The 14,365-nt window shown below is 49.5% G+C and overlaps 1 protein-coding gene across 4 annotated transcripts in view; it reads left to right on the top strand.

Annotated features, from left to right (window-relative positions):
- The window catches only part of LOC111860294 (phosphatidylinositol 4-phosphate 5-kinase type-1 gamma-like), a 34,110-nt gene extending 20,072 nt beyond the window's left edge, over positions 1-14,038 (top strand). Inside the window, exons 7-18 of one of the 4 annotated variants that reach the window (XM_023843849.2) lie at positions 1,304-1,603; positions 2,991-3,196; positions 3,818-3,901; positions 4,042-4,090; positions 5,086-5,170; positions 5,570-5,731; positions 5,825-5,963; positions 6,493-6,525; positions 6,787-6,906; positions 7,345-7,501; positions 9,458-9,538; positions 11,200-14,038. In XM_023843849.2, the coding sequence (XP_023699617.1) occupies positions 1,304-1,603; positions 2,991-3,196; positions 3,818-3,901; positions 4,042-4,090; positions 5,086-5,170; positions 5,570-5,731; positions 5,825-5,963; positions 6,493-6,525; positions 6,787-6,906; positions 7,345-7,501; positions 9,458-9,538; positions 11,200-11,202 (1,419 nt within the window). In that variant the 3' untranslated portion in view covers positions 11,203-14,038. Of the gene's footprint in view, positions 1-1,303; positions 1,604-2,990; positions 3,197-3,817; positions 3,902-4,041; positions 4,091-5,085; positions 5,171-5,569; positions 5,732-5,824; positions 5,964-6,492; positions 6,526-6,786; positions 6,907-7,344; positions 7,502-9,457; positions 9,903-11,199 lie in introns of those variants that run through there. The other 3 variants (XM_023843850.2, XM_072699721.1, XM_023843848.2) reach the window with 3 other exon arrangements.
- Positions 14,039-14,365: the final 327 nt, after the last annotated feature.

Genomic DNA, 14,365 nt, shown 5'->3' with positions numbered 1-14,365 from the left:
ACTACCTCCTCACTGCCTCCACTCAGCCTCCACACTGCCTCCACACTGCCTCCTCTCAGCCTCCACACTGCCTCCACACTACCTCCTCACTGCCTCCTCTCAGCCTCCACACTGCCTCCTCACTGCCTCCTCTCAGCCTCCACACTGCCTCCACACTACCTCCTCACTGCCTCCTCTCAGCCTCCACACTGCCTCCACACTGCCTCCTCACTGCCTCCTCTCAGCCTCCACACTGCCTCCTCTCAGCCTCCACACTGCCTCCACACTGCCTCCTCACTGCCTCCTCACTGCCTCCACACTGCCTCCTCACTGCCTCCTCTCAGCCTCCACACTACCTCCTCACTGCCTCCTCTCAGTCTCCACACTGCCTCCACACTGCCTCCACACTGCCTCCTCACTGCCTCCTCTCAGCCTCCACACTGCCTCCACACTACCTCCACACTGCCTCCTCTCAGCCTTCACACTGCTTCCTTTCTGCCTCGGTTCTTTGATGGCATCGGCCCCTTTGTGAGTCTCCACCACTGAGCCTTGTCTGCCCGTGAAGTTGTGTGATGATGAATTACGGTGCCTGTATAATTTCCACTCCTCCTTTGCCTGAAGGTTGAGGCTGTTTTGCATTTGAATGAATGAAAACCTGCACGGTGATTGTGCATAACCTCTCTGACAAACAGCTCGGTTTTAATTAACACAGTGTTTCCGTTAGGAGCTTCTAATAGTGCGGAATCTCACCCTCACTGCAGCACTGCCTCTGTTATTCAGACGGCATTTCACACATCCTACGCTAAATACAGTTTTCTATTTTAAAAAGTCTTTAGAAATCCAACTTAAAAGTGGAAGGCCTTTTCACCAGCTGGTCGCGCTTTCACCCACCCGTCATTTAAGGACAGTTGGGGGAGGGGTATATTTATGATTTATTAATATATTATTATTTGGTGAAAGTGAAAATGTCGGTGGGTAATCCCAGCCAGTGCTGACGACCAAGATTTGTGGTTGGTCTGTCCTTACACTGGCCAGCGGTCATTCTCAAAATCCAGAAAATGTCATTTTATCCCCACCACACACCTGCACAGAAGGCACTTGCTTATCTTTGCAGTGGTGGAGTAAATTATTAATCAGCATTATGAATAGAATGTAAAGTATATGTTGACAGCACAGTTATTAATAGTGTGAATTACTTGTCATGTTATAGGAATGATCACAGGTCCAGGGAGATATTTTCTCTTAAACTTCTTCAACTCTCGCTTGAGATGTGATCCTAGGTTCTTTCTCCTGCCGGTTAACCTCCCTCCTCTCCCTCCTGTAGAACCTGAACCAGAACCCCCGCACGCTGCTGCCCAAGTTCTTCGGGCTGTACTGCGTCCAGTCGGGGGGGAAGAACATCCGGGTGGTGGTAATGAACAACGTGCTGCCGCGGGCGGTGCGGATGCACCTCAAGTACGACCTGAAGGGCTCCACGTACAAGCGGCGGGCCTCCAAGAAAGAGCGCGAGAAGGCCAGGCCTACCTTCAAGGACCTGGACTTCATGCAGGACTTGCCGGACGGCCTGATGTTGGACGTGGACACTAACGGGGCGCTGGTCAAGACCCTGCAGAGGGACTGCCTGGTGCGTGGGTATGGGTGTGGGGGGGGGGGTGTGGGGGCTGCCACTGGCCAGCATGGCCGTCAGGCTGATATTAGGAGCTGCACCTGGAACCTCCAGGCTGCTGATGAAGGTCCCTGGGGGAGCTCTCCTGTGGGATGGTACTTAACCTGAAATGGCCTCCTGAGAAACATCACGAGTGCTTATGAAAAGCTCAGAGCTGTCAGCATGTCCTTGTCATATGGTGGGTGTACGGATCAGTACACAGCTCTAGAGTCTCATAGGTCCTGGGCTGCGGGTCTGAGTCCAGTCGCTGTTACAGACGGACCTTCGCTTCAGTTGAGCTCCACCTTCTCCTGCCCCTTGCCTGCTCTCTGCACTCGTTGATTGTTCCTTTGAAATGGATTCACTTGGCAGTACTAGAGGCCCTGTGATATATTACGCTTTTGGTGCTTTTCCACCGCCCCAGGTACCGTACTTTTGGTGCTTCAAGATGTTTTTTTACCACTGCCGTAAAAACTGGTACCGGCAGTGAATGACATCACAGCACGACCCGAGGTATTTTGTAGTGAATTTGAAAAATGGGATGGATGATGCGTAATATTAATACCAACATCACATGTTATGTACATACAATTCTCACATTGCAAGGACCGCAATAGGCAGCTTTTTTGTGATCAAGCTTTCACTAAACATTTGTACTTTGTTATAGGAAACAAAACATTGCAATTTTAATGATTGTTCCTTTTCAAGATTAAAAAATCAGTGTAAAGTTTAACGCTGCTGCTTTTCCATTAGCTCTGTGCGGGATTTCTAATCATTTTCTAATCATCATCTTTGCGGTTTAAATCACTCCAGGACAATTTTCTGAGAAATGTATTTATTTTTAACTTTTTTTTTTTTTCGCTCTATAAATCCAAATATTTATTACCCAAAATGCAAAATCAGCTTCAGAAATGCACTTTATTATCCTGGTGATGCAGAATGTTCAAAAACTTGGTCTTTGGTTAACATCTCATGACTGTTCTGATCAAACAAGCAGCAACATGCAGGTGGGACCACCATTATGGGGTGACTGGGATACCAGCATTTTGACTTCAGAACACCTCAGGTACCTATGGTAACTGGTGCAGTGGAAAGTGCCCTTAGAGTTTGTACTAGATCACCTAGTCCCTGGGTCATCTAGTCCCTGGGTCACCTACAGTAGTTACTGGATCCCATTGCTGGTTGGAAAATGTAACCGGCAGCACCCTCAACGCCCAAGGAAATTTGCAGGGCCTGAGGTTACACCAGTTAAGAAGCACTGCCCTACAGGGTCTATGTCCAGCCAGCCAGTGGTGTGTCGGCTGGTTCTGCAGTTCGCACTGGCATTCCAGGTAACTAGAGTACCTTGCTGCTCCTCATGATCCAGGTCCTCGAGAGCTTCAAGATCATGGACTACAGCCTTCTGCTGGGGGTGCACAACATGGATCTGGCGGAGCGTGAGCCGGAGGGGGGTGGCTCACAGGACGTCGGCGACGAGAAGCGGCCCATCACCCAGAAGGCCCTGTACTCCACCGCCATAGAGTCCATCCAGGGGGGCGCGTCCTGTGGGGAGTCCGTCGACACCGACAACACGTGGGTCTCCGCTTCTCTGCCGGGCACCCTGCAGTGTGACCTCACAGTATCATTTCACTGATTATGTCATTGTTATGGCATAAATGTAATAATAGCATGTTGACTGTAGCCTCACACTTAACCCGAATTTCAGGTTCCAGTCCCACGCCGGTGGCTGTGAGGTTTACTCCTTTGTCTGGATTTCCTCATGTCCTCCAGGTTCCATCTACAGTCCAAAACCCTGTGGTTAAATAAGCTGGCATCTCTTAAAATCCCGTTCAGGGCGTCCCCTGCCCTGTGTGTCCTGAGATTGGCTTCAGGCTGAGCTCTGCACTGAATTAAAAAGCCGTGGACGATGATGTATGAAGGGAACCGTGGAGATGAATAGAAGCTGCTTGTTTTGATCGCGCTGATTTAGAGCGATATCTGCGGGAGGGTCTCGTGGATCTTGGATCGGCTCTCGCCGGCTGAGTGTCGCACGAGACATTGAGAACGGCACGGTCTTTGACTCATGGCAGCTCAGGTCTAAATCAAAAGTGCTTTGGCTTCTTGTCTGCATCGGGCCGTTGCCCCCCCCCGCCCCCCCCCCACCCCGAGGGTCCCAGGCTCACGCGGTGGCTTGTGCTTCCTGTGTCCGTCCAGGATGGGCGGCATCCCGGCTGTCAACGGCAAGGGGGAGCGACTGCTGCTCTTCATTGGAATCATCGACATCTTGCAGTCATACAGGTGACTATGCCCTCCCCCCCCCGACCTCTAATGGAGGAAACTTTCTGCTTTGGCTGGCAGGTGATAAATTTGTTCATCTTCTAAGTAACCTTTGTATTTATCTTTCTGTCTGTCTGTCCGTCCGTCCGTCCGTCTCAAAGACTGATAAAGAAGCTGGAGCACACGTGGAAAGCGCTCGTTCACGACGGGGTGAGTCTTCATGTCATGGCTTGTTGTCTTGGCTCGTTTCGGGGATCCCCTTAGAGTGACCTCACCCTGCACCTCTGGGGCCATGAGCTTCTTCACCCTCTCACATTATAGTCGCCCGGGCTGTGACTGACTCTGCGGTTCTGCCGCCGTGTCACACAGACCTCTGCTAACCGCGGCTGGGCCTGCGGCGGCCTGATGATGTCACAGGGAGGTGCTCGGCCGCCGGTCCTTAATGACCTTCCGCGGAATGACGTCTGCTCTTCCTGCTCAGAGGGAGGAGCATGACCTTCTCTCTTTGAAGAGAGACCCTGCTTCTCAGCATGTAGAGGGTCTTCAGCACGTAGAGGGTCTTCAGCGCGTAGATGGTCTTCAGCGCGTAGAGGGTCTTCAGCATGTAGAGGGTCTTCAGCGCGTAGATGGTCTTCAGCGCGTAGATGGTCTTCAGCGCGTAGAGGGTCTTCAGCATGTAGAGGGTCTTCAGCATGTAGAGGGTCTTCAGCGCGTAGAGGGTCTTCAGGGCATCCCGCCTGGCTCTTAGATCCTTGTTATGCTCCTTAGGCAGGAACCATTGAGTTACATTTTTATCAAGCAGAGACTTTCAGGGTCAGCCTGTCCATGGGGCAGCGGGGGGTTAGGGGCCGTGCTCAAGGGGCCAATGGGAAATGGCTCTCTGCTTATAGTGACAGTGTCTGAGCAGAGCAAAGTCACGGTGACCTAACTGATGGGTCTTGGAGGGGTTGAGGGTGTTTAGCGACTCTCCCCAAATGACCCCCTGAGAACAGCCCATTTGCCTCTGGTGCCACCCTGTACCCCTCCTTGGGCACGGATGGTGCCCACAACACCCCCCCTGGTTCCCTTGGCCCTTCAGTGTGAGGGTGTCATACACAGGCTCTGATGACCGCAAGCAGTGCAACATGTTATTCCTGAATGGCTTCTGAAAACCAGGGCTTTTATATTTCATTTAATAACATTTTTTTTTTCTTGTCCCTCTGCAGGACACGGTCTCGGTCCACCGGCCTAATTTCTACGCAGACAGATTTTTCAGGTTCATGAGCAACACAGTCTTCAAGAAGAACTCCTGTGAGTGTCCCCAGGGGGGTGTCCCCTAGGCTGTGTGTCCCATCACCCAGGACAGCTCACTCTGCACATAAGGGGTCTTACGCAGCTCTAAGGAACACAGTGTACAGGACACATTTTAAATTATTCTCACTTGTGCGTTTAATGTGTTTATGTTAAATTACTTTGAAGCACACTTAGAAAGTGTCTCTCATTATTATAATGCAACCCCGGACTTGATGAGTACAGCAGCGTTTTAAATTGATTGTTAAAGTGTATAATGATCTAATTAGTAAAGCATTATTTAGAAATGGAATTGCGTTCTAATTATACAAATTGCATTATACACAAGTTAAAGAGTCTAGTTATGGTTCAGGAGACGGTTGTTAATTGGATGCTTTTTGCTCCGATTGGCATCTCCAGCCTTGAAATCGTCGCCTTCCAAGAAGGGACGCCTTGCTCTGACTGTCCCCAAATACCCGGGGCCCGGGGCGGCATGGTCGGCTTCCCAGCTGCCCTGTGAGCAGGACGAGAAGATGTACGACCTGCGGGGCGCCCACAGCTTCCCCACGCTGGAGAACGAGGGTGAGCCCCCGCCCTGCGTTTGCCCGCCGCACTCTCGCATCGGCTAGCGGCACCCCAGGAGCGCAGAGTGACCCCCGTGTCCGTGTCTCCCAGTCCGGCCGGATCTCCTGCCCTGCGCCCTTCCCTCCTTTGAGGAGGCGATGATGGCCTCAGCTGCAACCACCTTGTCTTCTACCACCTCCCTCACCAACCCCGAGCGCTCTCCTCCGGACGCTGAGCGCCTCCGCTACAGGTGCTGACCTCTTCTGCCCCCCACCACACTGACAGACACACACAGAAACACGCAGACAGGGAGAAAATCAGACACAAAGAGAAACAGACAAACAGAGATGGAGGTAAAAAGACAGACAGAGACTGACAGACAGATATACAGAGACAAAGACAGATACAGACAGACACAAAGAGACAGACTCAGAGAAACAGAGACACAAACAAGCAGAGACAGACTCAGACAGACAGAGACACAGACATCCTCATACAGGCTCAGACAGACACAGACGGACACAGAGACAGAGCCACAGACGGACAGAGCCACAGACGGACAGAGCCACAGACGGACAGAGCCACAGACGGACAGAGCCACAGACGGACACAGACGGACAGAGCCACAGACGGACAGAGCCACAGACACTGACAGACAGACAGACAGACAGACAGACAGAGCCACAGACACTGACAGACAGACAGACAGAGACACAGACGGACACAAACGAGCCCGCAGTCAGGGTGCACTCAGCCCCTCCCTCTGTTCCCACTTGCAGGAGACACCCCCAAGCATCCAATCAGGATGTCAGGTAGGAATCATGCATGAAACATGTCAAGGAGGTCTGATCTTCTGGCTGAACGTCTGATTTCATTTATATCATTGAAGACACGTCATTCACTGATCCACACACACGTGAAGCATCTGAAAAGCCAGGAGATGTTCATCATGCACTGTTAGCATACAGCACACAGGCTGCAGATTCAGTACAGCTGCCTGTGCGTGTGCGTGTGCGTGTGCGTGTGCGTGCGCCTGACCATCCACTGGAGGCTTGTCTCTGTTCCCTGTTCAGGGCTCAGGAGGAGCCTGGTGTCCGTGAGGAAGACCAGCAGACCATCACAGTGGAGGTGGAGACACAGAGACCCAGCAGTGAGCTCACAATCAGCACCCCCGCAGCCTCCCCGGAAACCAGGTACACAGCCTGTCACATGACCCCGACAAGGGGCGGGGTTCTCTGTCTGGAGGGGGGAGGAGTCGGCAGGAAGCAGAGAGGCTGAGAGAGAATGCAGAAAGCTGGGGAGACCTAGATCAGGAGGCTGTTCTGGGGGAGGGGCCTGTCGGCGCAGTGGGGGGGGTGCCGGCGCTTGGGGAGTGTGGAATCAGCCATCTGGGTGCCGTCTCTGTACCGAACCCGTCTTGTCCTCTGATAGCATGCGGTGCTAAGGTATACTTGGCACCGAAGCCGGCCTGCAGGGCGTGTATGAAAACCCCGTGCCAGTCACACAGTGGCTATTCCTGGGAGTGACTTTGGAAAGTTTAACTTCTGCATAGCACATGTGTGGGTACAGTCACACGTAGCCTGAGGCTCTCCCCCCTTCCCATGGCCCTGCGTGTCTGTGTGCAAACGCAGCCAGCCGCCCGAAGCTGAGGCCCCCGCCCCCACCGCCCCCGCGCCATCCAGCCCCCGCGTGACCGAAGAGCCCGACGTCACCAGCCAGCTGTCAGAATGCGCCAGCCAAGCCTCCGCGGAGGAGGAGGACGACGTGCCAATCAGCGACATCTTCATCGTAAGCGCACTCGCTGGCCTGTGGGGGCACCATTCACACTGCGGGGATCGTGTATAAACTGCCACTCACTGCGTACATGCAAATGGCCCGTATTTCCTACATCCCATAATGAGTATATGAATACCCATGAGTATTTACTATTACTGTACTTTAATGTTGTGTAAAATGAGTGTTTATCAGCTACCCTGACGTCGTCACGGGCATTTCCTTGAAATTCGACATGGCCGTACGATATGAAAACAAGAAATACCCGCTTGTCGGATGAAAGCTGACCTCGTTGGTGTTCACTCGTGCTTCGGGGCTGATGTGGTCGTGAGGAGTGCGGGCGGGAGCAGATGCTCAGCCTGCAGGTGGCGACGTTGGCCCAGGGCGGCGTCATGGGGGCGGAGGCGGGGGCGGGGGCACGTGTCCGAGAGAGAGCCCAGCCTCCATTTCTCCCGGCTCATCGGCTCCCCCTGTGGATCCAGAAAGCAATGGCAGTCTTCAGTGGCTGGCTGCCTTCTGCGGATCCTCATTGGGGGTGACGGTGAAGGCGGGGAAGTGACGTGGTACCAGAACACGGGCCCATACCTGAGCTCTGCCCTGCGGTGCCAGCAGCATTAAGTGTAGGTCACGTTTCGCCGGTAGAGCTCCGGTGGGAAGGCCCGGCCCACTTCTCCATTCACCCCCCCGGGACCTGCATTTACACTCTGTCTGCGGCACAGGCTGTTTCCGGCCCTCACTTAATCACCAAACAAACCCAGTCTCTCTGTTTGCGGGTGTTTGAAATTCTCCCGCTTTTCCCTTCCTGGCTCTGGTTGTAGCTTCTGTTTCATGGCCTGTTGTTTTTTCTTTCTTTCTTTCTTTCTTTGTCCGTTTATCTGTCCTGGTTTTTACAGTCTCTGCATGTCCCCTCGCTCTCCAGCTCGAGGGCCTAACCCCTCCCGCCTTCTGATTTTCTGCGGCCAGTTCTGATCGCTCCCCATCCTTTTTGACTTCTCCCCAGACGACGCTCATTCTGCCTTTGCTCCGGACTTTAACGTGTCCTGTGACAGCGTTTCAGCACCATAAGTCACCAGTTATCACTCACTATCATCTTATCTGTCATTACATGTGATTGGCAGAAGTGAAAGATCAGGATTATTGGTGGACGGCATCTGATTACACGAATAATGTGCTATTTTTAAAATGGCCTAATTTTTTTGGCCTAGTTATCCGTACTGACGTGACAGTGACGATGCCGCTGAATCTCGTAGGGTGACCGTGTGCATGTGGAGGACGAAAGCGCTCCGGCTATTAGACTGCGGGGGGGGGGGGGCGGGGGGGGTTGCTGTGCTGGAACCATCTGCTCTGCTGGTGGGATTCTCAGTGGGCTCCCTGACACTGACCCATCGTGACAGCGTGTCGTCACTGGCACAGCATAGAAGACTCCCAGCCTATCAGTGCAAAGTGTGCCGCTCCTGTTTCCACCAATCGCGTTGCCCGTTTGCTCTCCCCTTTGTCCCCCAGATGTGACAATATCTATAAAGTGTTTGTTCATTTAATGATTTGCTGCTCGTCAGCTATGACTTCTAAGGAATTCAGAGGACAGATTTATATATATATAATATATTATATTATATTATATTATTTATATACATACATATATAATATTTTATTGCTACCTTCTATTGCTGCATGAATTTAAGACTAGCAAATAACTAGGATTATTTTTTTACTTTAAGTATGTTAAACAGCACATGTAAGATATTCTAAACGATTCATGTTGTCGTATTACATGCTGATTCTGTTAACTGTGTGGGAAACACGCAGGTGTTACCGGGGGAGACAGTCCATCCATTCACCTCTTTTCACTTCTCATCTTTTTTTCCCCTATGCTCCTTTTTTTGTTTTGTTTTGTTTTTGTTTTGTTTTCGTTTGTTTTTGTCTGCCCCTCTCTCTTTCGATTCCTCTGGCGCCCCCTGTTGTCCTAAGCAGCCTCCCGAGGACAGTTGGGTGTACTCTCCTCTGCACTATGGCACGGAGTCTTGGTCCATGTCAGACAGAGACAGGGAGAGCGTAAGTGCCTGGGCTTTCCTGCACGCTTCCTGTCCATAAGGTGCCTTAACCCCCCCGTCTCAATTTGCATTTAACAGTGTTTTTTTTTTTCTTGTTTGCTGCTTTCATTTCCTGCGCTGTTGCGTTCCTCCTTCCCCTTTCACTACCTGTCACTGACTCCACCATTTTCTTTAATCGATGGCCTTCACCGTTGTTTATCTTTCGTCCCTTTACCAAATTTTATTTCCCTTGCTAAAAACGAATCCACAGGAAATGGTTGGTCGCCTCGGCTCGGCTCCTCCTGCCGTGACCCACTTTTTTTCCCCCGCAAGGTGCGACCTCATACGGGCCGGTAATGTTTCCCCCACGAAATTGTGGGTGTGAGTGGAGGGTGGATGGTGGGGGGGGGGGGTTGGGTGTGGGGGACCCAAGCACAATGAAGCGGAGCGGGAGAAAAAAAGACACCCATCTTTCCATCTACCTTCTAACTGCTTCTCCTGGTCAAGTCACAGGACAAAGAAACAGCTCCAGGCAGTGAACAGGGATTGGCCTGACCTGAGAACAGGAATGCATGAATTCAGTTTCAGACATCCAAACTCTGCCCGCTTTGTTAGCACAGCACAGCACTGCACTGCATAGCACCACACTGCACTGCATAGCACTGCACTGCACTGCACAGCACCCGGACACAGCACAGCACTGGAGCAGAGACAGGCCTGGCCCCTCGCACACTGCTCCTTCGGCACACTGTGGTAAATCCTCCGAGTAGAACTACGGCAAGCCGGGAGGCAGACCGGCAGTGAGGCTGGGGTGGGCACAGACTTTGCCCGCATGTAAGTCGTACCGTCACTCGTAGCCACGAGCGTTTCCTCATTTCACGGCTCACGGGAGGCTGTGATTGTCACCTGCCGGCTCTCTGAGTGAGTCAGCCTATCACTGAGTCACCCTGCTGAGGGCGGGGGCTCAGGCTGCTCCCCCCAGCTTGGGGTCAGATCTGCTCCACCCCAGGGATCCCCACCAGGCCTTCCCCTGTGTCGTTTTCCTCTGTCCTGGACGGCCTTATGATCGTTTTGACACTAGGCCGAAACGACACACTGTGCCAGACATCATGTGAGCTGCACTGTCTTTGCAGTGACCCTCAAAGCAAACAGTAAAAACAGACTCTGCCTGATTCAAGTTTAATAGTAATCCGGTTCAGTCCTGCCCAGACCAGCAGATTCGGTGTTTCTCAGGTCACTGTTCTTCACCCTGTCAGTCAGGGTGGTACAATAATAGCAGCACTGAGGACTTATTTCTCTGATCTGTATTCTGTACCTGTATTCTGTGCCTGTATTCTGTACCTGTCAGTATGATTTCAAGATGATCAGGGTCGCCAACTCTCGCGCATCTGGCGTGACTCTCACGCAAGACATCTTATGGCAAATCTGATTTATTCCATTATAAACCTAAAATTAGCTACTTCAAAAGCGCTGGGGTAGTTTGCAAACCCTACAGACTATTTACAAGGCAGTAAAACTGTCACATACGTGTAAACGCTTGTGCATGTGTGTGCAGACTGGTCTCGAGTTGAAAATCTCACTCCAGCCAGCTGAACGAAGTTGGCGACCCTGGATGATTGGCTGCTTTTGTTCATGAAGTGGTTGATTCAGCACTTGACGCTCGTCTCTCTGCCCTCCCCGCAGTAAACCTGACTGCTACAGAAGCCAAGCCAGGTCTGCCGCTACAGATGGAGCCGTCAGAGGGGTCTGAGGTGGCCGGGTGGCCCTGGGGGGTGTGAATGGGAGGTCTGGAATAGCCCGATCCGTGCCCCTTGTCGTTATGTGTGCATATGTACATGGTGGATGGGAATTCCAGCCTAATCCAAAAGTGCATCTCCCTCCCCTCAGCATATGGTCACACCTGTTCCAACAGCGCCCCCTCTCTGACCGGCATGCGAGTTACAGGAAGGTGTTTGTATAAAAGGTTTTTGTGTATTTTCCAAACATATTTTAATACTGTGAATATTTTAATAACACTGTATGCCATAAAACATGTGTGAGCTACAGATTATCGGAATGGTTTTATTGTAAAGATTTTTGTTTTGTTCTGGTTTTTAGAGGAACATCAGTTCAGCCTCGTGGAAGGAAAAGCTCTCGCCCCCTTTTAAAAGAATTTTAGCAAAAAATGTGAAGATTTGCCTCCAAAGTGGTGTCTTTCGTTTTAGGAACTCATTGCATTTTTCGGGCATTTTTGTAGTAATTCATCACTTATGTCTTAATTCTCATTTATGATCTGTAAACATTATTTTTAAATATTAGGTATTTATATAATGTGTATAACTTTATAACCATAATTATAAAATATATCTTGAATATTAAGACCCTGCTCCACTCTTCATCCTCGCCTGAGCATGTGTGACATTGGTGTCCGCAATGCAAAACGGAGTATTATATTTTCAAAGTCAGACCATCATTAATCTTCCAGGGAGTGGGTTAGTTTTGGAGACGTGCACCAAGGCATTCTCAAAGCGTCTTGGTGGTAAACATGGCAGGTGACACACAATAGGCAGCCGTCCGTGGCAGGTGGCATCGGCCCACCCTTTAGGGGATTGAAAAAGAGTAATGGGGCAGCTGCGCAAACGCTGGATGGAAGGCCCTCTCTCGACCCCTCTGTGCGAATCCTCACCATGTTTCGATTGGCGTCTCACACGTTCCTCACCATGGTCTCTATCACGGCTTATAGGTCATGTCTGTCCATGTATTTCAGCTGCTCTTCGCAAAATCAGTCAGTGTTTGAGTGCTGTTTCAGCTGTTCGTGACAATGCATCGACTCTGCCCCTCTGTTTGATAGGCTGGTTTTGTTCTGTGTAAAATGTACAAGTCCAGTGTTCAATAACAGCATTGCATTCCTCCATACCATGCAGTTGAAATATTTTTTTCACCTGAATGAGGTTTAGGCAAAACAACCAGTTACTGATCAGTTACTAATTACAACAAAATTGAGTGTGTTTGCATATATGTGTGTTTACACATATGTATGGTACCTACTAGGGTTGCATGATTTTGGAAACGTTTCAAATATTGTCATATGTTTTTTTGCGATAAATATTGCAATATTTAGAAAACAAAAAATGAATTGAAAAATTACCCAAACTAAGCTATATCCAAATAGAACTTATCTATCAGTAGAATCTATTATATAAGTTGGTGATGTTGCCGCAAGGCAGTGCCGACTGGCGCACGGCAGTGCCGACAAAGCACTTGCTCTTGCTCTAAATCATCTCTGTGGAATCCAAAATATTTTGATACAGCTGAGGACGAATGTCTTTTGGTAAGCAGGTTTTGTTCCATTTCTTTCCTCCTCTTCACTCTTTTTTTTGTTTTGTTAAATTTCTCACTAACACGCCTCGCTTTCCATGAGCGAGTCGACAGCAAGGACAAGACGCAGCGGCTAACCGTACACTAATTATTTTTAGGCCTACTAAATAATTTTGAGAAGGAACAATCATTCGAATTGCAAAGCTTGCAAAGTGTGGGTTCCTATGACAGAGTAAAAATGCTATAGCGAAACTGATTTCTGTTCGACAAATCATATCATGGGGGACCCCCCCCCCCCCCCCCCACTCGCTCGGCAAATGTTATTTTTAAGATAATGTCAAAATACTGTATGCCAGGCTATAATGTCCTGATGACATTGTGAAAAATGTGATACTGCCCAAGCCTAATGTCAACCCAGCTGATTATCGAGGTCCTTGCAGTGTGACAACTGCATGTGCATAACATGCGATGTCAGTGTTAACATTGCACATGTGCAGGCTAAGGCCCTTCAGTTTGATTGCCTTATCGATACACAGAAGAGCAAGATGCCCCTTTTACTAACATGAATTTCCAAGCCATGTTTGAATAATGGAGTCCTCGAGACGTGTATATAACAAGAAATGTACATTATGCGTATAAATATATATATATTTTTCATTTGAGACAGAGAATGCTCTATTTTATTTGTGCTAGGAAGAATTAAGATCCCAGTGGATTTCCTGTACTCTTCATATTGAGATGCAGCTATAATTTCTGTACATAACTCAGATTATGAATATTTTTGTTTGTAAACCAGTCCTAACTCCAGGCTTGCTGGATATGCGTACTGCTGTGCTCTCCAGCCCTGTGTCTGTACGCATGTATGCGAGTGCGTGTGTCTGTGTGTACACATATGTGCGTTTTCAAAATGCTGTGTACCCTCTTTGGGATTCCATAGCATGATATCATGTGAATATGTGCATTGGGAACATGTATGTATTATGTATGTACCTATCTATTTATGCCTTGATGTAAATAGATGGATATTTTGTGTTTTAACTGTAAAGACCAGAATCAACTCAGAATAAAAACGCTTCTTATATAAAATAGTGTATTTGTGTGTTGAAACATTTGCCTCTTATGAATAACTTAGACTGTGTAACTTCAGTATGCAAGTGGGAAATGTTGTCTTTCTCGTGCTGGTGTCAATGACATGCTGTAAAATAAAGGTCGTTTCTTCCCCACATTTTCGGAAATGTTCTCATGAGAGTCCCTATAACTACCGTGATGCTTTTTCATTACCGCTCATTGTACTGTAAAGACTACTCAGCTAAAATCTGTGTAGACATTCTGTCAGTTAAAAGTACTGTATGTAAAGAAATAAAAAAGAAACGCAAAAACATGACTATTATAACCGTCTCTCGGTTGGTTGCATGAAGCCTCTAAACACAGCAGCAATACTAATTTTAAAAAGGGGGAAACGTCTTAATGACTTTAATGACCACTGCTGTTCAGAGACGTTTCCTGTTGTTCTCATGTACTGTATACAGGAGCTGGGTCTGAACTTGTGCAG

This window comes from Paramormyrops kingsleyae, chromosome 15 (genome assembly GCF_048594095.1).
Source record: "Paramormyrops kingsleyae isolate MSU_618 chromosome 15, PKINGS_0.4, whole genome shotgun sequence".
Taxonomy (NCBI): Eukaryota; Metazoa; Chordata; class Actinopteri; order Osteoglossiformes; family Mormyridae; genus Paramormyrops; species Paramormyrops kingsleyae.
Note: the sequence above shows the minus strand (reverse complement) of the source record. Positions and strands in the feature narration are given on the sequence as shown.